General features: G+C 36.6%; 4 protein-coding genes across 4 annotated transcripts; 3 read left to right on the plus strand and 1 right to left on the minus strand.

The window, feature by feature from the left end:
• Position 1: 1 nt before the first annotated feature.
• BARD1 (breast cancer associated RING 1) lies at positions 2 to 8,102 on the minus strand. The gene is given in 14 exon segments (XM_089136960.1): positions 2 to 815; positions 930 to 1,048; positions 1,706 to 1,871; positions 2,349 to 2,430; positions 3,108 to 3,214; positions 3,351 to 3,537; positions 5,075 to 5,175; positions 5,293 to 5,358; positions 5,360 to 5,626; positions 6,803 to 7,254; positions 7,362 to 7,475; positions 7,585 to 7,655; positions 7,745 to 7,798; positions 7,914 to 8,102. Coding segments are annotated over 14 exon segments (2,217 nt in total). The 5' UTR covers positions 8,009 to 8,102; the 3' UTR covers positions 2 to 479.
• A 1,505-nt stretch (positions 8,103 to 9,607) lies between these two features.
• LOC149003141 (cyanate hydratase-like) lies at positions 9,608 to 12,120 on the plus strand. The gene is made up of 4 exons (XM_089137264.1): positions 9,608 to 10,110; positions 11,094 to 11,165; positions 11,504 to 11,612; positions 11,789 to 12,120. Exons 1-4 carry the CDS (start codon positions 9,845 to 9,847, stop codon positions 11,825 to 11,827), a joined length of 486 nt encoding a protein of 161 aa, XP_088993390.1. The 5' UTR covers positions 9,608 to 9,844; the 3' UTR covers positions 11,828 to 12,120.
• A 3,046-nt stretch (positions 12,121 to 15,166) lies between these two features.
• LOC149003142 (cyanate hydratase-like) lies at positions 15,167 to 17,685 on the plus strand. Its single transcript, XM_089137762.1, has 4 exons — positions 15,167 to 15,715; positions 16,578 to 16,649; positions 16,935 to 17,043; positions 17,393 to 17,685. The coding sequence occupies exons 1-4, from the start codon at positions 15,450 to 15,452 to the stop codon at positions 17,429 to 17,431; spliced, it is 486 nt and encodes a 161-aa protein (XP_088993888.1). The 5' UTR covers positions 15,167 to 15,449; the 3' UTR covers positions 17,432 to 17,685.
• Positions 17,686 to 21,212: 3,527 nt separating this feature from the next.
• LOC149003143 (pirin-like protein) lies at positions 21,213 to 23,393 on the plus strand. The gene is made up of 7 exons (XM_089137076.1): positions 21,213 to 21,519; positions 21,650 to 21,699; positions 21,790 to 21,828; positions 21,932 to 21,960; positions 22,056 to 22,118; positions 22,217 to 22,320; positions 22,432 to 23,393. The coding sequence occupies exons 1-7, from the start codon at positions 21,266 to 21,268 to the stop codon at positions 22,916 to 22,918; spliced, it is 1,026 nt and encodes a 341-aa protein (XP_088993202.1). The 5' UTR covers positions 21,213 to 21,265; the 3' UTR covers positions 22,919 to 23,393.
• The last annotated feature ends 797 nt before the right edge of the window (positions 23,394 to 24,190 follow it).

Here is a 24,190-nt window from a genome sequence, read left to right on the forward strand (position 1 = left end):
GTTTAAACTTCTGCCCTTGCCTAATTGAGTAAAAGCATCAGTACATGTATACTAATGGCTTCTCCAGATAGGCTGAAACCAAGATGAATTCCAATTAACAGGTGATAATACCACATAAATTATTCACAACCCATGAATAATATTGACAAGATTTATTTGTAGAAGGTATGACCTTAGGATGTATTAGATCAAGGAAAGGAAGCTTTGCTAACTTGTACAATGAGTTACTACAATAGTCTTACACTAAACAAGGTTAGCTACATCGATGCATTGAAGATTACAATGACCTCTCACAGATGGTATTGGAGGGGGTGAAGAATAAGTTAAAATGAAGACATTGAACAAGAAAAATAAGATGAAAAATGAAGAATGGAGAGCAGGGGGGGGGGGGGGGAGATTGAGCTACATGGTGTCAACAACTTGAATCCTTAATATGTTCCTTCTGAGGTCATACTTGGCTCAAGACCTAACCTATTTAATTAGGAAGTAGGAGGCTGAATCTCACAAGCTGCTATTGATTCTAAAATCCATGTATGCCCGATGACCTGATATCCAAATTCAACAGCAAAATCTTTTGCTTCTTTGGATCTAGGCTCAATATAATCCTCCACTGATGTGCAATTTTCTGGGGTATTATGGTTGTAAACAATGAATGTTGAGGAAGTTTCACATTCTATATTTTGTGGGAGCAACTTGTCCTTGCTCTTAAGAAGGTTGCCCCCAGCAGCCAACACTAAATCCTCGAGGCACTCCTTGTAAGACGGCACAAAGTTACCGAAGAAATAGAAGTTCAGGCCAGCAAATAGCCTTGGTGCCTGGAAAAGAATTTTTGGATTTCTCACCAACCATAATAATTTCATAGTGCATTGTGATACAAGCCACTGAATTTGAGAATGTATCTGTTTAAATGTGTGCATAGAGATTCTTACCTTCTCCACCATCCTAAGTCTGCCAAGTTTTGGGCCATTACAACAACCATGAATGTCACGTTCAACTTCATACAGCTCTTCGGACAAAGGTTCCAAAGCTTCCAAGGAAGCTTTTATCCCTGCAAATAACAGTTAAGTATCAACACTAAACAACAAAGGAAGTAAGGAACAACAAAAATCTTGCAATGCAACATTCAGCTTTCCCACATCACACCATTATCTTCATCCCAAACCCACCACCTCCTTCTCCAAAAAGGAAAAACAAACAAACAAAGACTTCTGTTATTAGGTTGATGTGATGATTGCACTTAACTAAGAGGAATGATAGGGAAGTTTAACAATGCCCTGGGAAGGCCTGTCCACCCTGAAGCTCTGGCTTTTGGGTCAGATATCTGGTATCAGAGAGGGTTGTCCATGCACAACCATATGGATCCTATGGCCCAAAGTGGGGGAGAGTTGATGCAACATTTTGTTCCATGGCTATGAATGGAAGGAGAGTTTAGTTTCACATTAGCCATTTAGGGTGCACATTGTAGACAAGAAGTCCAACATTCCAGTGCGTATGGTTGTGTCCACTTGCTAATACCATTTTGACGCACAAGACCAAAACAAGAAACCAGGTTATTGAAAGGGCATGGTGTACAGAACCAAATCCAGGAACCAAAACTTCAGATGACTAAATCAAGCGTTTATAATCAATACGGCCAACGGGCTTGACACAAGAAACAAGACAACAGATCATAGATGCAAGTCCAGAGAAGCAAAAGAGAGCTTACAGTCAATGTTCAACACCCATCTTCCGTGCAAGATGGCCATGAGGACTTTCACAGTCCTGCTGCAGGCACCCATCTCATCTGTGGCTGCAATGACATGGGTGACATTTGCCTTCCAAGCCTTTGTAACAGTAGCACCAATCATTTTTGCGAACTTGGCCAAAATGCTCTACACATCAGTAACAAGAATAATAAGTGATCTAATCGATTGCAACTGAACAGTATCAAGTGCAGTTAAAAAGCCAGACACCTACCAAGAAAAAGTGGCAAATCTGACTCAACTGGGTTCAGCCAAAGAATTGGCAACAAATATAAGAAGCTTTCACTCGCAATGCAAATCCTTTTACTCTTTTCTTTTTCTTTTTTATAATATTTTTATTATTACAGTTCAGGCCCATGTAAGAGGCTGAACTGAGAAAACCAGCGCCAGAAAACAGGGCAATCAATGATGCAGCAAGCTTCTTATTGCCTTTTTACATATAAAATAATGAAGCAAGATATAATATTCCATCCACCTAAACATGTGCCTGGACCCAAATTTTCAGACTTGACAGTGACTGGACCTATCAGCGTTCTTCGAAAAAAATAACCAGACAACCAATGAGGCAGAGCACATGTACAAAACATAGTCATTCTGCAATCTTACCTTCTCTTTAAAGGAGAGAGAAGATCCACATAGAACCCATCCTTCAGGATTACCAGCAGACGTGATGGATTCATTACGATTTCTGGAAGGAAAAAAAGAGGTTATACCAATCCACCATAAGAATCTTTAGTACCCAAAAGTCCAAAATCTTTAACAGAAAAATATGATGGATATGAGAATCTTGAATAACGCAGGCAGCTAAAGAATACGCACCAAGCACACATACAAAACCATGGGCACACGAGGACACCCCGCCCATTCACAATTGAAGGCAGAGCTATCTGACAGCATTAGGAAAAGCACAACGTGGGAAAATGAAGGAAAGAAGACCACTTAACCTCACTTTTGAATGGTCTTTAACCATCACGGCATACAGATTCAATGAAGCAATGGTAAAATCAATAGATGCAACTTTCCCCTTGACCACTAAATTTTTTTGCTTTAGCACACAGAACCACAAAACAGGTGTGACATTACAAGCACACACACACGAGAAACATATCACAATTAAGTAGAAATTATCAGTTCATATGAATCCAGCCTAAAAGGGGAAGAGTGACGAGGGCTCCCCTAATGGGTACTGTCTCACCAGATCTGTCATCTCAATAAACAATCACTAAAATTATACCTATCAAAAGAAAAGAATGGTTTTCAATTTTTCCAGATATGCATATTTAAAAGGCTCAATCTCAACAACACTAAAGATTGTTGTAGCCTTTATGTGACATGTATCAAAATGAAAAGGAAAATGAGAAGTACATTTGATTTGTTGAAGCATGGCAGCCTCTTATCTTTTTCCCAAGCTTGGAGGTCTCATTTGGGAACTTTTTTGATGAATGAGCAGGACAAAGCACTAGAAAATTTTCCTGTGACAGCCAACACAAGCATTTAATACTAAAAAAAATATGATTGAAAGAATTCAAATATACTGGGGGGAAAGCTCTGCATGTATAAAAACATAACTGCTTAGAGTATAAAAATGAAAGAGTACAGACAGCTTACACTATCCCATCGACAACCTTCAATTTGTACTGCACAAGGAACATGAAAAGACTTTCTGCAGGATTCTGCATAGCAACCAAGGGCTGCACCCTTCAGCCCACAATGGCTGCACTTAAGCTTTGCACCCCTTGAAATTTCTTTCTCCAAATTATGAACAGTATCATCAGCAAAATACACCTGAGGTGCCCTGTAAATCAGTTTAATACACATTTGGTTTAAGGTCAGCCGTATAGTGGGGGAGAAAAAAATTCTAAGAAAAACATATAGAAGGCTCTGGAACTATATATAACAGTAGAGGTATAAGAATAATACACTGACAACATTCACCAATGTTTTTGTAACAATGTCTAGTGCAATCAGCAACTTTTGGCACATAAAAGGCCATGCTATTAAGAGGCCATCATCTCTCCTTACCTCTCAGAAAATATGAACACTTTCAGAATCAAATTACCTTCTATCCCTCCTGCTGCTAGGATTAAGAGATAACTCCAAATCTAAGTATCAGATTTGGCTGAAACTTTGAATAATTATTGCCCTTCATACCTCATTTTCAGCCTCTTCTATTCATTAGATTAAGTTACTTAAACCATCCTAGATCTGAGCCATCAATTTATTAAAAGACTTTGTTATAGGCTACTGATTTAATTCATCAAGCAATTACAACATTTTGTTCCAACATCATTGTTGGTCATGCCATTGTCCAGATGCACCCCTTTACTTCATACACTCAATTAGAATTAATTGTGCAATATCATCCTCCTTTACCATCCTTTATTTATGATTGAAGCTAGGTACCTAAAATTCCATACTGCAGACTCTCCCTATTATAAATTTTCATAACCTGACTTTTGCTCCTATTGGTTCTAATTATACTCAACTTTTTTACTTACCTCAAAAATCAAAACCTTCTGACTAAAATTTTGATCTCCATAAATTCCAAAGCATCTATCCCTCCTTTGTTTCATCCTCTAAAAGAACATATCTGAAAAGAGAACGCAAAGGAATATGGCCTTGAATGTCTCCAGTCAACTCAACTATAATCATCACCAAAAAAAGAGAGGGGGGGGGGATCTTAAAACTGATCTTAATATAAACCAAACACACATGCAGACAGTCTTTTCTCTGCTAACACTTGTCAAATTATTTCTCCAGATATTACATTAATCATAATATGGCTCAAAAGCTCTATTCTACTGTAGATTAATGTTTTTTTCCCTTTAAACTCACCTTAGAACTTCTATTGCTACATTTGTAATACAAGTATTCATCTCTTTCTCACTGTATTAGAACTTCCATCAAAGTTTCACCTTCCATACCCTACTAAGTTATCAGTAAATACGTTCAACTTTTTTCCTTTTAAGTTCCTCCATCTTGTCCAATGGCAAAAGTTTCATAATTCTAACAATTCAATCTTTCAGAACCCAAATCTATGATACATCTAGAAAAACGCACTCCACTGGTCTTACTTAATGTAAGAATGCTTAGCTACATTCATTTTCACTCCTCTCTTTTTTCTTTTTCCTTTTCTTTTCCCTTTTTTTTTTTGGGGGGGGGGGTTGCTCGGAAGAAATTTGTTTCATTACTTTCAATGTTAAAGGAAACTTTAATGACTCTCTAAATAAGGGTCTAAAACTTTGCGGCTATACAGATAGATACAATGAGGGCAGACATAGTAAATTGTAACAATAATTCAAGTAAAATTGAAATCACAGATGAAGGCTAACCATTCAATGCATTTCTTGTGCACATGCAAGACATTGGGTTGAGCTGCCTCATCTGCCACTATTTCCTTTCCATTGGAAAAATGCATCATTGGCCCAGCATGCTGAAAGAAACAACATAAAAATAGTTAACATAAGAAGACTCAAATTCAACCTTGAGTACTGAGATGTTATACAGATAAGTGTTCTACAAGCAACAAAAGGCCACTGTTCAGAATTACCTGTGAAAAACTAGATGACTGGCAAAATGCACATATTTCAGTTGGCTTTGATTCTGAGCAATCGGGGACTGACTGATGATGGCACAATCAAACCAGATGACCCATTTATGCATTTGGTTTGAGGTGTCAACACATTATCAGGATCCAAAATTGGTAACTTGATGGAGTCATTTTTTGTGGAAGTATCTATAAGATCATAATTTAACTTCATTCTCTTTGATTCCCTACCACAATCCTCTCCAGGTTGAGCCAATAGTACTTGACCCATCTCTTTTGCGGACCCACCTATTGGTTCCTTCTGCAATGTGCTATTGGCTGAGCATTTGCCTATACTCTGCAAAATGCAAATCCCTACAACTCATGAGAAATGCTAACACCTTGACATGTATTTGAAAAGGTATCAATCACATCAATACATGCAATTGCAAACTACTATTGCATTAAACTTGTATAAGAAACATTTAAGACGGCTATTAAGTATCTTGCTATCAACTATAAATAAAGGCTACTTTTGCTGTTGAGAAGTTCAGGCCACATAACATGGAATGAGAATACAATTCTATTAGCACATCTCAACAGCATAGAGGAAATGACTCTAGTACCCAAAAACAGATAGTGTTTTTGACTGCTCAAAAACAAAAAATCCAGTCATAACTTCTCCTGAGAACAAAAGTCAAATCCTGACAAAATCTAAATGACAAAGAAAATATGCTGAAAAGGAACTATAAAATATATATATATTAACTACTCTGTTCTGTCTCAACTTTAGGAAAGATACCATCCATGCACATTATCCCAAAAAATTAGGTATAGGCTTTATTAAAGCAGAAGAGAAACCAAAGCTTTCAGGCAGCACCTTGGATGCCATTCTCGCTTGATTGGTCTACATTGTATTTTACCCTTACCCAACACCTTGACAACTGTGATAGAAACACCAAAAGACATAATAGATTTCTTGTTTCCCCAACATCAGGATCTCTAGTCCGGCATAGCATCTCCCCCCTGAACGATTGGAATCGGAATTGGAATCAGAATCAACTGAAGCCAATCCAGAAACCTGATACCATCTACAAGAACCTCTGACTGGATTAGTCCTTTATATTATTATTTGAAGAACTACATGCCAACAAAATCTTCACATGCTTTACAAGCATTGGTCCAACTTCTCCATGACATCCAAATATTAGGGTGCACCTATCCAAAAAATAGAAATTGGTGCAATGCTCCTAGAAACAAGTTTTACAAGAAGAAATTGACTTGCAATATTATAATGAACTAGAACATGAAAAGTAAAGTTAAGCAAACAACAAAATCAAAAATATGATTAGCTAATCTGTTACAAAATAACCAATAAATGTTTAACTGAAGATACAGGATCTCAAATTCAACAACTAAAAATATTTAAAATATATACTTACCATGTTGTCTATATACTCATTAACCAAGTTCCATAAATTAAGAATAAAATTTTTCCAAGAAGCCTTAAAGCTATAACCTTATTGTAACATACATGTTGGCTACCACGGGCATTGCTGTCATCATCTGAATCCTTCCCATCTGCGGAGGGTGGTGGGGTGTCATAGGATATGTGTGTTAGATTATTCAAATCCTCTTCCAAAACTCTGCTTGCACCAAGTTGCTTATCCCCAAGCTTATGTGCATTCAATGAAGTAGCACACCCTTCACCATGAAACAGCCTCTCCCCAACCATTTGCCCTATTTTTTTCACCACGCCGCAATTGCTCAGGACCTTAGATTCATCTGGTCTTCTATATTTCTCAACATTGACTACCGATTTATGTGTAGGAAGATGAAATTGTCCGACAGTATGCAAGTATGCTGTTGATGATGGTTGGTAGCTATCTATTCCCATTCTCATGGCATTCATGGGTTCCTCCCTTGACCTGTCATCGATAACAGAAGTAAACGTAGCAGGGAATTGATCGAATGCCCTTCCCACATCTATAAAAGTCAAAATGCAAAACACGGAGCAATGTCTCAATAAAATTGCCAACCGTTAGTATAAATAGAGCATTACAGGGAGTTATCAAGTAAGACAATAAAGGTACCAGCCGGATCAGTTTGACTTTGAGGAACCCAATGCAATAGATTAGCACCAAAAGCCTCATCCATACTCTGATAGATGCTAACAAGATTTTCCATGTGACGAGCCGGCCTTAAATCTGCAAGCACTTATTCTCACTCGCATCATTTAAGAAAATCAACAAGTTCCGTTATTTTAACTTTAAAATAAACGGGAAAAGGGAGGGGAAAGCCGATATTGTAATCTACCTTGGTGAACAAAGGGCGATCTACAGACAGGACACTCAGATCCGAAATCAGTTGATTCTGGTATGCAAGAACTGTAAAATATATACATTTAGAAACATGAAGAAGTAAAATTTTAAATTCCAATAATACGAAATCAATGATAAAAGGGAGAAGGAAGGACCTGCATAGTATATGATTGCATGGCAACAATAATGGTCGGTTCAGCAAATTCAAGCTACAAATGAAAACAAAAGGCACATCAATTTAGTTTATTAAAATGGAGAAGATTAAACACCGAGGCACATAAAATAGAGAAACCAGTGATGGAAACATCAAAACTAAATGCATACCATAGGGAACACTTGAGTTCTAGACACATTTTCTGCAAGTGGAGTAGCCATGGATTGAGGAAAAGGAAGCGACCACCGGTCACCGAATCCGCCATTAACGACCTTAATGGTTATTTGTTACCAAGGAGGGAAATGTTGGAAAGAAGAGCGAGACGAGAGCTTTCTATGGCTTCTATAATGCAAAGGCAAAACCCGGGAACCGAAAATTTGGAGGGAAATGGCGGTTTCGAATTGTTTTCTCTTTTCGAAAATTTGCGCCGAGCGGCGGGAAAGATATCTAAATCTATATCGATTTGAATGCCAAAATGATCACGGCCACCCGATTCTAGACAACTGGGCTCTTAAAATATATATATATCCTCTTACGTCTGTGCTCCCTCGACCGCTGTTGATTACAAATTATGGAGGGCCCACAAGATTAGAATGATGGGATTTATTTTTTTAAATATTCTTTTATTTTTTAATTGTAAACCCCTCATAATTTGTGGGTATAATTCCGTCGGAGGAGCACAAGTGCTCTTCGTCATGGGAGATGATCCACGCCCATATATATATATATATATATAAGAATGGCGTGGACAATCTATAAAAAGCCCAACGAACTGTGGGCCAGAATCTCATTTTTACTTGAAGTGGGCTTTTGGAAGGGGAAAGGCCTAGTAGTTGTCTTGTTGTTCGAGTTTTGTGACATATTCATCAAACTGGACATCCATGGATGGAGGACCTACTTAATCAATAACAGTCTTGAATCGCGAATTGCTTCAGTTAATGCACAAGACAGTCCTACCAACATTCGAGATCAAAATTTCAACTAGGTTTCGATCTTGAATGTTGACAGGACTAAAGCAACGTTCATCTTGAGCCTGCATTGTTAAAAATGATCAACATTTCTAAGTGAATAAGTTATAGGCTGAACTCTCTTGATAATGTATATAGTCCCCCACATCTAATATAAAGTGACCAGTTCTAAAGAAAAAACAATTGAGCTGGAATTTTCAAAACTTATCCTAACCCATCTCTTGAACTATCATTAGTAAAGGAGGACCAATCTCACGACTGTTTACTTCCTCTCGCACTGGGTTACTGGACCAAAAGTGAATCGAACCCATACAAACTCTTTGGCATTTGTGAGGAAAGCTTCAAATAAACTTATTATGTTTACACGTAGAATTGAGATGAATAGCATCTCTATTTGTCTTGGCTTCCATAGCAGTTGTAAAGAAAGCTGAAGCACAAACCTCTTTAGCAGGGACCAAAGTAGAGTTTGGGTTCCAAATAATGTAGCTGGAGTTTCCATGCACTGATGTATTTGACCATGCACCATTAGTGTAAATAGAACAATAAGAAGCGAGAGATGGATGGACAACTTTGGAGGGGAGACAAATACTAAGGAGGAACCATAATTACAAATTCAGCCAAACATACTCTAAATCAGCCATAAAATAAAATACTTCATCAATGTTAACAGTTTCAAGCATTATCATGCCATTCCTCTAGTGTTTGTGGACTGCTTTGATTTTGATTCCTAGAGCCAAAAAATAATGCCCAAACCTCATTTTTAGTTCAAAAGAAAAGCATGGAAATAACCACTCCATTGCCCCTTCTTAATTTTTTTTTTTTTTTGCTAATTGATAAGAATAAAAGCATATAATCTAGTCCATAGTTGGATTTTCTGCATGGCTCTTGTCCTTCCACTAAGGCAAAGCACACCTTACACCTTATTACAGAATGTCCTTTCAAGGTTGATTTGGGTTTTTGATTTCTCCACGACTCTGCCCCAAAAAACGTGATTTTGATCGGTGGAATAAAAAAAATACATAGAAATAACCCTTTAAATTGGATTGAAGTGCAGAACAAGGGCATTAACAGGATTGAATTGAAACAGTTCTGTTGATAAAAGCCCTAGAGAAGATTGTATTGTGTGGCCAATAATGGAGAGCAAATCAAACATTGTGAGCCGTCTTCTTGCCGTGAAAAAGAAGTCCGGTAAGAGTTACAGTGAGATTGCAGAAGAGACTGGACTCACCAATGTGTATGTGGGTCAATTGTTGAGGAGGCAAGCCCAGCTTAAGCCCTCAACCGTCCCTAAACTTAGGGCTTCACTGCCGGAACTCACCGACGACCTCGTTGAGGAGATGATGAATCACCCTATGAGGTCTTACGATCCTGAAATCGTCAGAGAACCTGCTATTTACAGGTGGGTTTTCCTTTATTAGACTTTGATTCTCTATGCGTTGAGTGGGTTTGATGTTTGTTCTGATTAAGGGTTACTGATATGATTATTTTAGGCTTTCTGAGCTTTGTTCTTTCAAATTCAGAACACCACCACTTCTTTTCCCCTGCAAAACCCTGTTTGGGGAATTTCATTAAACCACGTTGGGAAGAAAAACTAATCAGAACGTAAGACAGACCCACGCCTTTAGATTAGGCAGAGAAGCGATCTTCACATTCCTGGGATTCAGTGAGTGATGAATAAAGGTTCAAATTCATTTCTTGTTGCCTGAGAAATCGATTATTCTCAATTATTGGGTCTGAACTTCCATGGTAAACATGCAGAAGTGGTTTGAAAGGGCTAAACATTCCCCTGCATTTTTCGTTTCTCCTCTCAAAGAAAACAGTCACCGAAACCCCTTTGGCCTTTGCTTTGACTAGTATAAAAGACAGGATTATTTAATCGTCTATCAAGACAGAGGGAGTGTGAGAGTGAGAAATGAGTTCCTCAAGCACTTCAGAGTCGTGTCTGATACTTGGTGAGTGCGAGACTTGGCTGCAAGCCTGTACACTAAGCTAGTCCAAGAAACATATTGAAGAACTGAAAAAGACGATGTACTGTGTTGCTTATTACACATGGGGCAGTGGGGTTAGACTACATAGGTTCCATTTTTATCATTGATTTCTCTTCTTTGCCTTGCATAAAGCAAGCTTTTGATCACAAATCAAACAATTTCTAGAATGTTTCTGAGGAATCTATAGAAAATTATATTCATTTGACCATGGAAGCTTTTTCCAGGTCCATTATTTCCTAATACTACCTTCTTATTGACTATCAATCATTCTTTCTAATCCATGAGATTTGTTGCTTTTGATAAATTGAGGAGGAATTCCTAAAATATGATTATCCTCTTGCTTATGTATTCTCTTTTTGTATTTATAAAACTCCTATATTTCCTGCTTTTGTAGATTGAATGAAGGTGTTATGCATTTTGGCGAGAGCATCAAGGATATCATCAATGAGGACTTTGGTGATGGAATGTAAGTTTATATTATCTTACCTTTGTTAGATCAGCTTTTTGTTGTTATTGCTTTGTGGAGTAGGGAAATGAGAATTCACTTTACATATTTATAGATTGTCAACCATGCTGGTACTGAATGATCATGTTTCACTGTTAATTTTGTCATGGGAAATAATGTATGATAAGAGCAACTACTTCTATCTGGACAAGAGAAGTGTAAAGTGTTCATCTAATTTTCTTCCTTTGGTGGATTAGTCTTCAATATTAGATCATGCAGCCTTTCTTGAAATTACTTTGATCACATACAAAGGAAGAGTTCATCTGAATAATGTATTTTTTTTTTCATTGTGTACATAGCATGTCAGCCATAGACTTCTATTGTTCTGTGGACAAAGTGAAAGGTGTTGATGGGAAGGATCGTGTTGTTGTGACATTCGATGGAAAATACTTGCCTCATTCTGAGATGGTCAGTAATTCCTTTTTCTTTGCTTTCAGATTTCTGCCTGAGAGAATTTTTACATTTGATGAATGTGTTTAAGGATCCACTCCTATTCTGCATCATCGGTACTTTAGTTCATCATCTGAGTTGTGTTCTTTTCTGATATGTTTTTTGTTGTTGTTGTCATTGTTGCTAATCTACAGAAAGCTGAGGATATGGTGTCAAGGAAAAGGCTGCAATAAACCAATGGAGTCCCTCTTCGGCCACCTACGGAGGCGTGCATTTCTTCGTTGTTGTAGCACCTGTTTGTTTGACCTTGGTCTTTTGATGAATAAAGCTCATTAGAAAGGAACTGCAATCCTTAATTACAATGTAATTGTATTGTTGGTTTCTGCCTTTGGTTGAGCAAAATCTCATGATTTTATTTACATTTGTATGACATTTTACTGTAAAAGAGTCTTGTGAAGTGTATTCAGACGGCATTAATATACATTCTGTTATTATTTGCAATTTTCCTAGTTCTTATTTTCTTTCTTCAATCAAGAACTGAATGTGGCCATTGAGTCATCTCTAGCAGACATGTCAATCCCTTGCCTTTTTCAGATAGAAAGAAATGTGAAACACATATAGTACTGTTAGAATATCATACATAACTAATTCCCTCTCCCCCTTGTCTTGCTTGTTTTTTGAATCTCCTTCCACTTTATTAATTGAAAGGTCATAGCCCAAATGAAGTGCATATTCCATGATTTATTCTTATAGAACGAGCTAAAGAGGTGGTTTCAAAAGATATTGAGGTTAATCAACTAATTAAATCCTTCAAATGGATGTAACACTCACTTCACCATTAAACCACCTCCTATCCCTGATCAGTTGCTCAACATTTGGATGTGACTAATGGATAGGTGTTCTTCATCCAAATAGAAATGAACCTGATAAAATTTCCACGGGAGGGGACCAAATGGAAGCAAGGAAAGGTGCCAAAGGTTTTTTGAGGGAGAGCAGTTGAAGAGAAGGTAGAGGGTGCCTTCTACTGGGGAAGAGCAGAGGATCCAAGAGGGGCATGACCTATGTGAGGTGTTGGATGAGAACGGATTGGGTGGGAAGGCCAAGGGAGAAATGAACTTACCTAAGAACCATATAAGAATGGCCCAAGAGATTTTATGAGAAGGGATTCTAATGTAGTGCCAAGTTGAGGAGATAGAGAATGTGAAGACCTAACCCATAGGTCCGACTGGTGATCTCATAATTTAATGGTCAACAAATAATTGAAGTCCTCAAATAATTGAAATAATCTAATGTGAATGGTCAATGCATGGATGGTTGAGTGGTAAAGATCCAAACTTCTCAGTTGAGAAGTTGTTGATTCAACCCTTGTGGACGACATTAAATTTCCAGTATTAGAAAAGCACCAATACCAAAAAAAAAAATCTAATGTGAATGACAAAATAATTTACACTTCCCTTAGCAAAAGAAGAAAAACTCTATATTTTCTTTTTTCAATAAAGGGTCGAGTCAATCTACAACACGTCAACACCAATAATAAAAAATAAACTTTTGGAGCCACCCTCCGAATTACCACAAAAAATATTGTCATTCTCATAGTTTCCTAATTTATCAGTTAGACCTTCTATTATTAACACCATTAGTCCTAGTTAGTTTATTATTATTATTATTATTATTTATTATTTATTAAAAAAATTTTAAATCTATTTCTAATATTACCGTACATTCTAAATAAAGAAGATGGAGAAGATGAGGAAAACGGAAAAATATTCGTGCAATAATATAAATCAATAAAATACAAAAATGGAAGAAGATGAGTGGTAGCAAACGGCAGAGGAAGACAATGATGAGTTGAGCTTAGGTTTTTTTTATTCAAGGGTATTCTTGTCTTTTTGAAAAGTTTAACTTACTTGCACAAGCACTTAATTGTGATTTCCTAACAGAAAGATATGTTACTGATATATTTTTCTTCGATAGGGGTTTAACTAATAAATGAATAGTTCAGAATATGACAATAATATTAAGGGCCAACTCATAGGGTGATCCTTAATATTGCGAATGGCTTTGAGTTCGTGGAGGTTGAAACAGATTCTCAACTACTTGCGAGTTATTTATCCGAGTCTGTCCTACTCCCCCACATTTATTTTATCTGTGATAGAAAATATCAAATTCATTAGAAGTAAGTTTTTGGGCTTTAGATCCAGTTATGTTTCTAGGAGATCCAACTGTGTTGCAAATCACCTAGCTTGGAAGGCCTATTTGGTTCAGGGCCCAAGTTATTAGTCATGTTACTCTGATTGAATTTTGAGTCTTTGTTCAGATTCCAATCCTGTCCTGTTTCTTAATGAAAGTTTGATTACCCAAAAAAAAAAAACTCATAGGATGGCGCCAAGTATTTTCCTTTGAAAAATCTAAGTTCACAAACAAAGTTTGTATGAACATTAGTTTTTTTCATGACATGAATTGAATTAGCCTAGATTAATGTCATGCCAATTGCCAAACAATTGATAGCTCAATCAAAAAGGCCAGCTTAGCGAAAACATCAACAACTGTGTTGCATGCTCTTATAATAAAGGAAAACAAATAAAAGTGAGTTTCAGCTCGAAATTTACAAATATCATATAGTAGATCAAGCAAAAGAGAATGTATATGTTGCCAGGTCACTTCCATGTAGTCAAATTCAACCTGGATATCTCTCATCTTCCATAAGCACGCTTGATTTAATTTCACCCTAAATATGCGCTCATTATGGAGTTTTGTCTTAATCTTAAATTTCATATTCTTTTTTCATTTTTCATTTCAAATTGTCTAAGCTAAGTTATAGCATTCCACCTTTTCAATTTAATGAAGAGATCCATGCAAAGACATAAACATAAACATTGATGATGATAACTGACCAGCCTCACCTCTAAGAATGAATAGTTGAAATCTAAAATAATCATTTAACAAATTTTTTATGGAGTTGAGGTTCGTCTTTACCAGCTTATCACCTTGACTATTTCTTAGGGAAATAGCTATTACATATAATTTAAATGTAAGACATAACTTTGTCTCTGGCTTAAAAAAGTTCGAATAGCTAAGTAGCCATCTAACAACTTATTCATTTTTTTTTTAATTATTTTTTTAAAATTTTATATTATTAAAAAAAAAAAAAAAAAACAATTCATAATTCATCTGAATTATGTTGCTTCGGCTGTTTCACTGGATATTCTAAAATATGAGTTGACTAACGAAGCCTTTGTTGTTGCTTCTTGTAATAATTTAGCCCAGTGAGCAATAATCCGACCAAATTTCACTCTCCGACCAAATTTCACTCCATGGGTTGACGAGTGCTTTCATGCCCCCAATGGAATTTTTTTCTTGGCGTTTAAAACAAAGGAATTTATACCAAAATAAAAATAAAAAGCTCAGTTATCAATTTTCATGTATCCAACCTTTGAAAAAAAAAAAAAAATCAGTTTTCATTTTATTTAGGGTGAGGGAGGACTGAATTAAAGGGTGTGAAGAAGGAGAGGATAAAAGATGGAGCATGAAAATAACTCCACGGTGAAGAAAAAGCCAAAAAGAAAAAGAACTCTTGGGAGATTGTGGTTTCTTCAGTACTTCCACGGTTCCACCTGTCTATAATTTAAATCGTCTTTTGGGTTCGTCAATCCTTGGTTTTTTTCTGGATTGTATGCCCCTCCGGTTTTCTTTGGAGCCGTTTCCACGACTGTTACCCCCAAAAATTTAATTTATTTGCGGAAATACTTTTCCAATCCGATTTAAATTGGAGTCGAAGTGCTAGAGAAGGCATTGATAGAATTGAATTGGAGCCAAGGAGTGAATAGTTCTACTTTCTGTCTTGTGTGGGCAATAATGGAGAGCAAAGCAAGCGTTGTGAGTCGTCTTCTTGCTGTGAAAAAGAGTTCCGGTAAGAGTTACAGTGAGATTGCAGAAGAGACCGGACTCACCAATGTGTATGTGGGTCAGCTCTTGAGGAGGCAAGCCCAGCTCAAGCCCTCCACTGCCCCTAAACTTAGGGCTTCACTTCCAGACCTCACCGACGACCTCATCCAGGAGATGATGGACCATCCTATGAGGTCTTATGATCCTGAAATTATCAGAGAACCTGCTATTTACAGGTGGGTATCAGCTATTCTTTCTATTTATCTTGTGTTTGATTTTCTATGCATGGGGTGGGTTCGATTTACTTGTTTTCTTTCTGAACCTTTGTTCATGCAAATTCAGATCATCCATTTTGTTGGGTAGGATTCAATTTCATTTCTTGTCTAATGTCTTCACTACTTGATTAATTTGGGTTCCTTCGAATGTAGTTTTCTTCTCTCAGAAAATGCAGGGTTCTGAGAACAATCTTCTGAGTTAGATAAAAGACTTACTTTCTTGTCTCACTTTTAGTACAAAACAGATGTATACCAACATTAAAATTCTGAGACAGAGAGAGCCTCAACCTTTGTAAAACTCTATAGGTTAATACCTGTTGGATCCTGGACTGTGGGCTGCTTGCCTCAAACACAAACTAGTCCAAGAAACATATTCAAGATCTAAGTCATTAAACATGAGCCGAGGAGGTTGTGTTTATGGATGCTTCACATCCAATTGAGATGGGGTTGCTGTGCTGCTTTATACCCTGAGGCCACCGGGCGTAAACTGCAAGTATATATTCCATGAATTGTAAGATTTTGGCTAATAGATTGTATAAGATCAAATTTTGTTGATCTTGCAACCTTTTTTCAGGTTCATTCTTTTGCTAATATATATTAATCTCTGTTAACAACTTTCTAGTGTAGTTGGTCATTCTGGCTGTTACCTCTCACACTCTTATCTGTTAGAAATAAGAACATATATACAGTCAAATTCTTACAAACCTAACACATATTCGTGAGATTTTTTTTTTTAAAGTGTGAACCATTTCCTTTTTGCTTATATTTGAGTTATTTGTTTGTTTATGTATTTGTCAATTTTAATGTTTCCCTAATTCTATAGATTGAATGAAGGAGTTATGCATTTTGGTGAGAGCATTAAGGAGATCATCAATGAGGACTTTGGTGATGGCATGTAAGTTACATTGTCTTTCCTCCTTTAATGGGGTGTTGGAAAAATGTTGAAATTTGGACTTTTTCTTGTAGGTTCTCAAATGAAAGTTCAGATTAAATTTTATTAGATTGCCAACTGAGACTTTGCAGAAAAATTATGTCTCTTCCCCCCCCCCCCCCCTCTTTTTCTTTCTACTCCCACCTCACCTTTCATTCTGTGGAAGACTTAATCTGATGATTGCACAACCTCTGGGGCTCATTTGGCTGATGATTTTTAATTCTTTTTTCTTTTCCATTGTGTAATTAGTATGTCAGCCATAGATTTCTACTGCTCTGTGGATAAACTGAAAGGTGTCGATGGGAAGGATCGTGTTGTTGTAACATTTGATGGGAAGTATCTGCCACATTCTGAGATGGTTAGTAATTCCTCTTTAACTTCCTTGTTTTCATTATTGTTTCACTAGGAAAGAGTTCAACAATTGGTGAATCCATTCAAAGTATCACTCCTAATCTTTGGGCATGGAAGTCATTCAGACTCCATTTGACCCTGATTAAAAAAAAGATGTACTCAGTGCACAAGGCTCTTGTCACCAACCAAGAGGTTTAGGGAGGATCATGATATACAGTTCAGTAAATCTGCTTTTGCAGAAAGACTGCTTTCAGTCTCGCTGACAGCCCACGCTTTAAATCTGATGCCTGTGTTTGTTCTTGTATATGCTTTCCTGATATTTTTGTTTTTTTGTTGTCATTTTTGCTGTTTTTCAGAGGGTTGAGGATATGGTATCAAAGATAAAGCTGCAATAAATCTCATCAAATTCATCTTTTTTGTATCCTACGAGTTGAATAAAGCTTATTATGAGGCAACTACTACCTATACAATGTAATTTTCTGTTTTTGATTCTGCAATTTGTTGAAAAATAAATCCATTCATCTTATCTGTACCATTGTACCAATATGAAAATTTTACCAAAAGGAATCTTACAGTTGTATTTGAAATCAATAACTTAAGTTATTCTTCAGTTGTTTGAAACTAAATGCAGGAATGAATCATCGGTTGCAGCAATGGGCATTGTTTATCTAGTATAGTTTGTTTGAATAGTTGTGTGGCTTAAAAGATCAAATCAGGAACTTCATAGAACAACCACCACCATTTTCCTGATTGCCTTTGACATTACAGCCTTGAAATGTCTTCCAATGCTTGGTTTTAAATTCAGTTGAGATGTTGTGAATGTATCAACACTGAGATCTATCTCTTCTCTTCCAAACCTCACCCAAAGAAAAATGGTAGAAAGAGATCTGAATATTCTATGAATGTGACCAACTGACCATCAATTAAAACCCTTAAATAGATGAAATATTAAGGAATGTTAATGTCTCCAAAGCAAGAAGAGTTAAATCTTGCCATTTTATTTTTGGATCTGAAGTTCATCCATGTTATAGTTTACACACACCTTGACTTCCACCCAGGAAAATTGAATTTGATTTCTGTGCTAGAGAGGTGTTGGTCATTGCATATCATAATATATTTGGTTAAATATTTCAGTAATCACATAGATTGACCACCCCTTAAAAGTGTCAATAAATTTGCCAATCTTGTTTATTTATGACATGGACTTTTGGTGAGGATAATAAATGACATTTCATGATATACTTGGCCTAACTATATGAGGTAATAACATATTTCATAATGACATCAGTATAGAACATCTTTGACTCTTTCAAATTAATTTTGAAAATGGTTTATAACTTTATCTCAATACCTTTTCTATTAAGGATATAAGCAATTAACCTTTTCTATTTTGAAAAAAGTGCATGACATCTTCGTTTGATCATGCCTGCATCAGCAAAGCGGTCAATGAAAGCTTGAGTAAACATGCTTCTTCTCCCTCTCCTTTGACCCCCCAAGCCCCCAAATGAGCCCTGATCATCTCCCCCGTAGGGTGAGTGGTCCTTGATGGCTATTGACCACATATTAAAGGGGGCCTAACAAGATTTGGGTGATAATTTTCTTTTTAAAAAAATATTTATTATTTGTTATTTGTGGGCCCCACATAGTTTGTGGTTGTAAAACCATCGGGTGAGCACAAAGTGCTTCCCTTCAGGAAAGATGATTCACATTCCCCCATCTCTCTAGTCTTGCTTCCCTCTCAGGTCCTCTCTACTCTATCTGCCCTTCTTGTGGGCAGCCCATATCTTGTAATAATGATCCTTTGTTGTATGACAGAAACTCCATTGAGATCGTTATATGGACTGACATCTCTCCTCTCCTTTGTACATCTCCGATCACAATGACTGTAGAAGAAGTATTCGTGCCAAAAGGGGTTTCACTAAGTGGTTGATGATTTCATCATCAACTTTAAATTACCAAGAAAGAAGAAAAAGAATAGAGTGAAAAAATAAACTCATCTATTTTGTTTTCTGCTATACTTTCGGGCTCACTTTGTCTTGTTATTAACTTAGTGCCTATGCATGAGCCTCTCTTATCTTCAATTTTGGTGGCCAACCCTTTGTGCCATATGTATTTTGTCTGTCTCCAACCCTACCTTTTTTTCTTTTGATAATGAATTTATTTATTCATCCACAAAAAAATAATAATAAGTAAACATTATCAACATAAATCCCTCCATTTATTTGCTTGAAGATCCTCATTCGCTTGGTTCAAAGGCCAAATCCCCCGCCAAGTCTTCATCATCTGGAGAATCTTTTCCTATTGCCTTCCTACCCAAGCCCTCATCCACTGAAACTTTCAAGCCAACTTCTCATGTATCTTTTGCACTGAGGAAACTATCGCTTTTTTTTTTGCGGGGATTGAACTCTTGTTTTTTGCTTGCTTTCCTTTTTTCTAGACCCACTTGGCCCCTCATCCTTGCCACTCCTTATCTTGACCCAAATGGCCCCTCATCCTTGCGGCTTGTTGACATAAAGTGCATTAGTTTGTTTCCACATTTGGGGGCTCCTCAATTGTTGATGCCATAGGCAAGCTTCTTCTTGGCGCCTACATTTCTCACATTTGAATGAACCGAAACTTCCATGGATGGACCATCAAATCCAAATCTATAGACTGGATTTGGAATGCCATTTACAAAGATGTTAGTTCCAAGGTCTCCATTTTGCATATGAAGCCTCTACTGATATCCCAAGAAACAGGCATATGGTGTTAGCTGAAGCCTGGGTTGTACTTGGCGTTTCTAAACATGCTTAGCCTGAAAAGCCTCCCCCTTCCTTGGGGATGTTTTAAACGCAGATTTAAGGATCTGCCAGTGCCCAAATTTCTCTTTCTTTGTTTTAGCAATCCAATGAAACTTGGGTTAGATTTTTACATCGCATGTCTTAATTAATTCTAAATAACATTGCTAGTATTTTTCCCCTATGCTCGAGCCATTCATTCCATAGGATTGAATTTTTATCTAATTTATTAATGTAAGAAATTGAATCTAATTAAAATGACTTATCAAAAAATAATAATAATTAAAAAATCCAAAATGCATTGTCCAATTTCTTTAGTTGCAACCTGGGTAAAATGATTTTTCTCATCCCATGTTGGTGTCAAAAGGAACGAAAGTTCATTCGTCGAACTGGCAAAATCTCACCGAAACTTTACCAAATTTGACCACACATTTTGGAGGTATTTTAGTCATTTGGGGCCCAAATTTGGTGTCTATCCTAATTTGATGTCAATATTTGATAAATTTGAATTATTTCCTATAAAATTTTTCATGAAGATTCTCATTCCTAGCCAAATTTAAAATGTTATCTTTTGAGACCTAGAAAAATTACCCGTTGAGTTTGAAAATTCCATTACAAAATACCTTCATAATTTAAATGGTTTCCATAAATTATTTCATGTATATACTCTTCCCTAACCACATTTGACACATTGATTTTTGAGGCCTAAATCACTAGAATATAATTAGTAAAATTGCTCATTAATCTTGAAAATTTTGCTATAAAATGTCTTTTCTAATTTGAATTATTTTTAAAAATTATTCTATCTAGATTCTCCTCCTTAATCATATTTGGCACATTCCCTTTTAAGTCTTGAATCATTGGGACAAAAGTGGCAAGATTGTCCATTGATCTTGAAAATTCTGCGATAGAATATCGAGAGAAATTGCCTAAAAATCACGAAAAATCGGCAAAATATCAATATTTTGGTGATACATCGATTGATTCAGAAATATTTTTGTATTTTTGAAATTCAGCTCATTTTTTGATTTGCCTTTTACCAAAACGACCGAAATTCAGCGAGTGCGAAAGGTTGTTCCATGGTTGGTGCGAGGTTTATTGGTAAAGTTACTTTTATCCAGCGAGTGATTTTAATTTTCTTGAAAATAAAAGACAATGATTTTTATTTTTTTGGTAAAACAAAAGACCTGTTATTACTTATTACTGTTCTTAAATTCCTGAGTTCCTCAAGAAATTTCTCCCCAAAAAAACTTCCTCAAAACTATGTTGGCTTGAACGCCATCATGACGTGAGAGTGACATCTTCATCATAGGTAGTTTGGCCGTCAACTTGGCCTTCCCCACGCGTTCATCCCATCCTCTCTGACATATTTTAAACTCTCTTCTACGCTTTCAATTATTTAAACGAACAGATTGTCATTGCATTCGCAGATTCGCATTGAGAATCCTTCATATGAAATCGAAATCTATTTATAAGCGTTACTTACCAACGTTTTCCCCAATTCATTTCTACTTACTTGTTCTCTTCTGCTTTGTTTGTTGGGCAATAATCGTTCATTCTTTTCTTCCCAAAATCAATAGTAAGATGTCTTCAGGCAGTACTGATCAATCTTCTGTTCTTAGCAAACCCAGATCGATTTTGAAAAGGGTCGTTCCCATACCTCAAAATGAAGGCGATGGAGCTGTTGTTAGAAGAAGCATTGGAAGGTTTTAATTCCGTTTTCGTTTTGTTCTTCTGCTTTCCTACACTTTTGGGCTCTGGGTCTTTGCGGTTGATCATTTCTCATACTCTGGTCGCTAACTATGACAATTCCTTTGTGTGGGTTCTTGGTTTCAGTATGCAATTGAATCGTTTGGATCCATTCCTCTTGTTGGATGATTTTACTGGTAGGTTTTGTTTTTTGCCGTTGGTTTCCTTAATATTTCAATTGTAGAAGTCAAAAAATACAGAATCTTATTGTGGTATCGGTTTTGCAGTTTCTCCTCCTGCTGGATTCCCTGATCATCCCCATAGAGGTTTGAGAACTCCATCCAGTAGTGTTGATAGTCCTTTTATTTTCTGGGTACATTAATTTTTGTTCTTCATTTCTAATTACTAATTTAGTTTCTGCTCATTTAGGTTTTGAAACTGTCACATACATGCTCGAGGTATGTTCCCATGGTTCCTAATTCATTTTCAAAAATAAAAATTTGTGGGGTTTGGATTATTGATAACTGAATCCATGGTTGTCAATGAATTGCAGGGAGCATTCACTCATCAAGATTTTGCAGGAAACAAGGGTACAATAAGACCTGGTGATGTACAGGTATTGATTCTAATAAATTACTAATTAGTTTTGTTTCTAGAATTACAATATGCTTGAATGGGTCTGATTCTGTAAGGTTCTTTGGTCATATTCTTCAGTGGATGACTGCTGGTAAGGGTATTGTTCATTCAGAAATGCCTGCAGGGGGTGGTGTCAGCAAGGGATTGCAGCTTTGGATCAATTTATCATCTGAAAACAAAATGTAAGCCACAAAAATCCTGTTATTGATGTCTATTGAGTCTTTTATTCATAATATCTATTGCTTCTTGTGTACATCCACATTCAGCCTCTGTAACCAATTTCTGATCCACAGGATTGAACCCAGATACCAAGATATGGTCAAGGAAGATATCAAGACAGCAGAGACAGACGGGGTTGAGGTCATAATCATAGCAGGAGAAAGCATGGGTGTTAAGTCTCCAGTATTCACGAGGACACCAGCAATGTATCTTGATTTCACCCTAAAACCTGGAACTGAATGGTTTCAAAGCATCCCAGAATCATGGAATGCCTTTGTGTATACACTTGAAGGAGAGGGTGTGTTCGGATCCTTAGATGAATCACCAGCAGGACCTCGTCAGCTCTTGCTTTTGGGTCCAGGGAATGGGCTTAAAGTGTGGAACAAATCAAGCCAACCAATTAGGTTTGCTTTGATTGGAGGCCAACCTTTGAATGAACCTGTTGTTCAGTATGGACCCTTTGTGATGAACTCTAAATCTGAGATCCAGAAGACCTTTGAGGACTATCGCTTCTACAAGAATGGCTTTGAAAATGCCAGGCATTGGAGTTCTGAAGTCTAAACCAATCTCAAATGGAAAGAAGAAAACAAGAAGCATGCTAGAAAAGTTTACACTTGAGCTTTTGCATATACAGTTGAAAAGCAGGAATATTCAATTCTAGAGATTAACAATTTCTTTTAGAGGCTCAATATATGAGTCATGTTCTTTATTTTTGTTGAAAATTTTATATTAATGCTTATGTAATTTCCTTATGTACTCTCCATACTTTGTAACATGTATACTCTTTTGTTCCATTAAAAGAAAAGTTCTTGATGGTTGCTATTCATTTTGAGACACGCTAGAATTCGTACTTTTCATGATAACTAAATCAGAGTTTGAATTCAACTTTGTACCATTTGATACAAGGCAATAGGTTTCCATGGCAATTTGGATTCGTTGAGACACAAAGCTAAGTGCTACTTTGGCAACCTGGGATTGAATCCAGTTACCTGGTAACTGTTTATGCCTTCATGTTTTTTTGAAACAGAAGCACACATACCCCTTCTTCATTTATCTCAAACAAGAGTTCAATAACCAATGGAATTGAACTTGAAGACAATAATAGAGACAGATCACCCTTTCTCACCTTGCCAGCCTCCAGGGAAAACAGAAAAATATAGGAAACATGAATTTAGATTATTTTGTCTGATACAGGTAAGGTATTTCACAATAATTTGGGTTCTGAATAGAGGCTACTGCTGTGCAGTACACAGTTTTATAATAGATTTGGGTTTAGAATGCATTAGAATACTCAATGCTTCTTGTTTTCTTGCTGGGCAATTCATCACATATATCCAGAACAGAGACTTCATATCCAACACAGCCTACAGTTCCTCTGCATCTTATTCTGCCATGGTTGATCGTACTTAAAATGAATCAAGTATGTTTACATCATGGGAATATCACATTGTCTTGCATCACAATGTTGGCTCCTAAGCGTAATGCTTCTGTTAAATTAAGAAGAATTAAATCTGAAAATACTTGGATCAAAATATGAATTATTCCATCATAGAAAAAAATGAATGGAAAAGGGATACTTAGCAACCTTCAACCTTGACAGAGTAGTGCCTATACATTAATTCTGATTGTGCTAATGCAAAAAGGTGATAAGCAGATTTCACCGAGAAGCTACACTGAAACAGAGCGTGATCACTCGAGTCAATCCCAGCACTGCACCATCTATACCCCAACTTCACTAGAACTAGCCTGATTATGAGATTCTCAGCCATTGCAAGACCCGGAGCACATATACGCCACAAAAAATTCCTAATTTTGGAGAGGGTCTTGCATTTC

The sequence above is a fragment of the Hakea prostrata genome, chromosome 10 (genome assembly GCF_041222555.1).
Source record: "Hakea prostrata isolate BN-2017 chromosome 10, UWA_Hpros_2, whole genome shotgun sequence".
Lineage (NCBI taxonomy): Eukaryota > Viridiplantae > Streptophyta > Magnoliopsida > Proteales > Proteaceae > Hakea > Hakea prostrata.

What these genes read in the sequence shown, in the direction of transcription:
- LOC149003141 (XM_089137264.1), top strand. Translation starts at nt 9,845, where the DNA reads ATGGAGAGCAAATCAAACATTGTGAGCCGTCTTCTTGCCGTGAAAAAG. An exon ending in AGAGAACCTGCTATTTACAG is followed by an intron (nt 10,111 to 11,093) that starts GTGGGTTTTCCT and finishes CTGCTTTTGTAG; the next exon opens with ATTGAATGAAGGTGTTATGC. An exon ending in GAGGACTTTGGTGATGGAAT is followed by an intron (nt 11,166 to 11,503) that starts GTAAGTTTATAT and finishes TTGTGTACATAG; the next exon opens with CATGTCAGCCATAGACTTCT.
- LOC149003142 (XM_089137762.1), top strand. Translation starts at nt 15,450, where the DNA reads ATGGAGAGCAAAGCAAGCGTTGTGAGTCGTCTTCTTGCTGTGAAAAAG. An exon ending in AGAGAACCTGCTATTTACAG is followed by an intron (nt 15,716 to 16,577) that starts GTGGGTATCAGC and finishes CTAATTCTATAG; the next exon opens with ATTGAATGAAGGAGTTATGC. An exon ending in ATCTGCCACATTCTGAGATG is followed by an intron (nt 17,044 to 17,392) that starts GTTAGTAATTCC and finishes GCTGTTTTTCAG; the next exon opens with AGGGTTGAGGATATGGTATC.
- LOC149003143 (XM_089137076.1), top strand. Translation starts at nt 21,266, where the DNA reads ATGAAATCGAAATCTATTTATAAGCGTTACTTACCAACGTTTTCCCCA. An exon ending in CCCTGATCATCCCCATAGAG is followed by an intron (nt 21,829 to 21,931) that starts GTTTGAGAACTC and finishes CTGCTCATTTAG; the next exon opens with GTTTTGAAACTGTCACATAC. An exon ending in CTGTCACATACATGCTCGAG is followed by an intron (nt 21,961 to 22,055) that starts GTATGTTCCCAT and finishes AATGAATTGCAG; the next exon opens with GGAGCATTCACTCATCAAGA.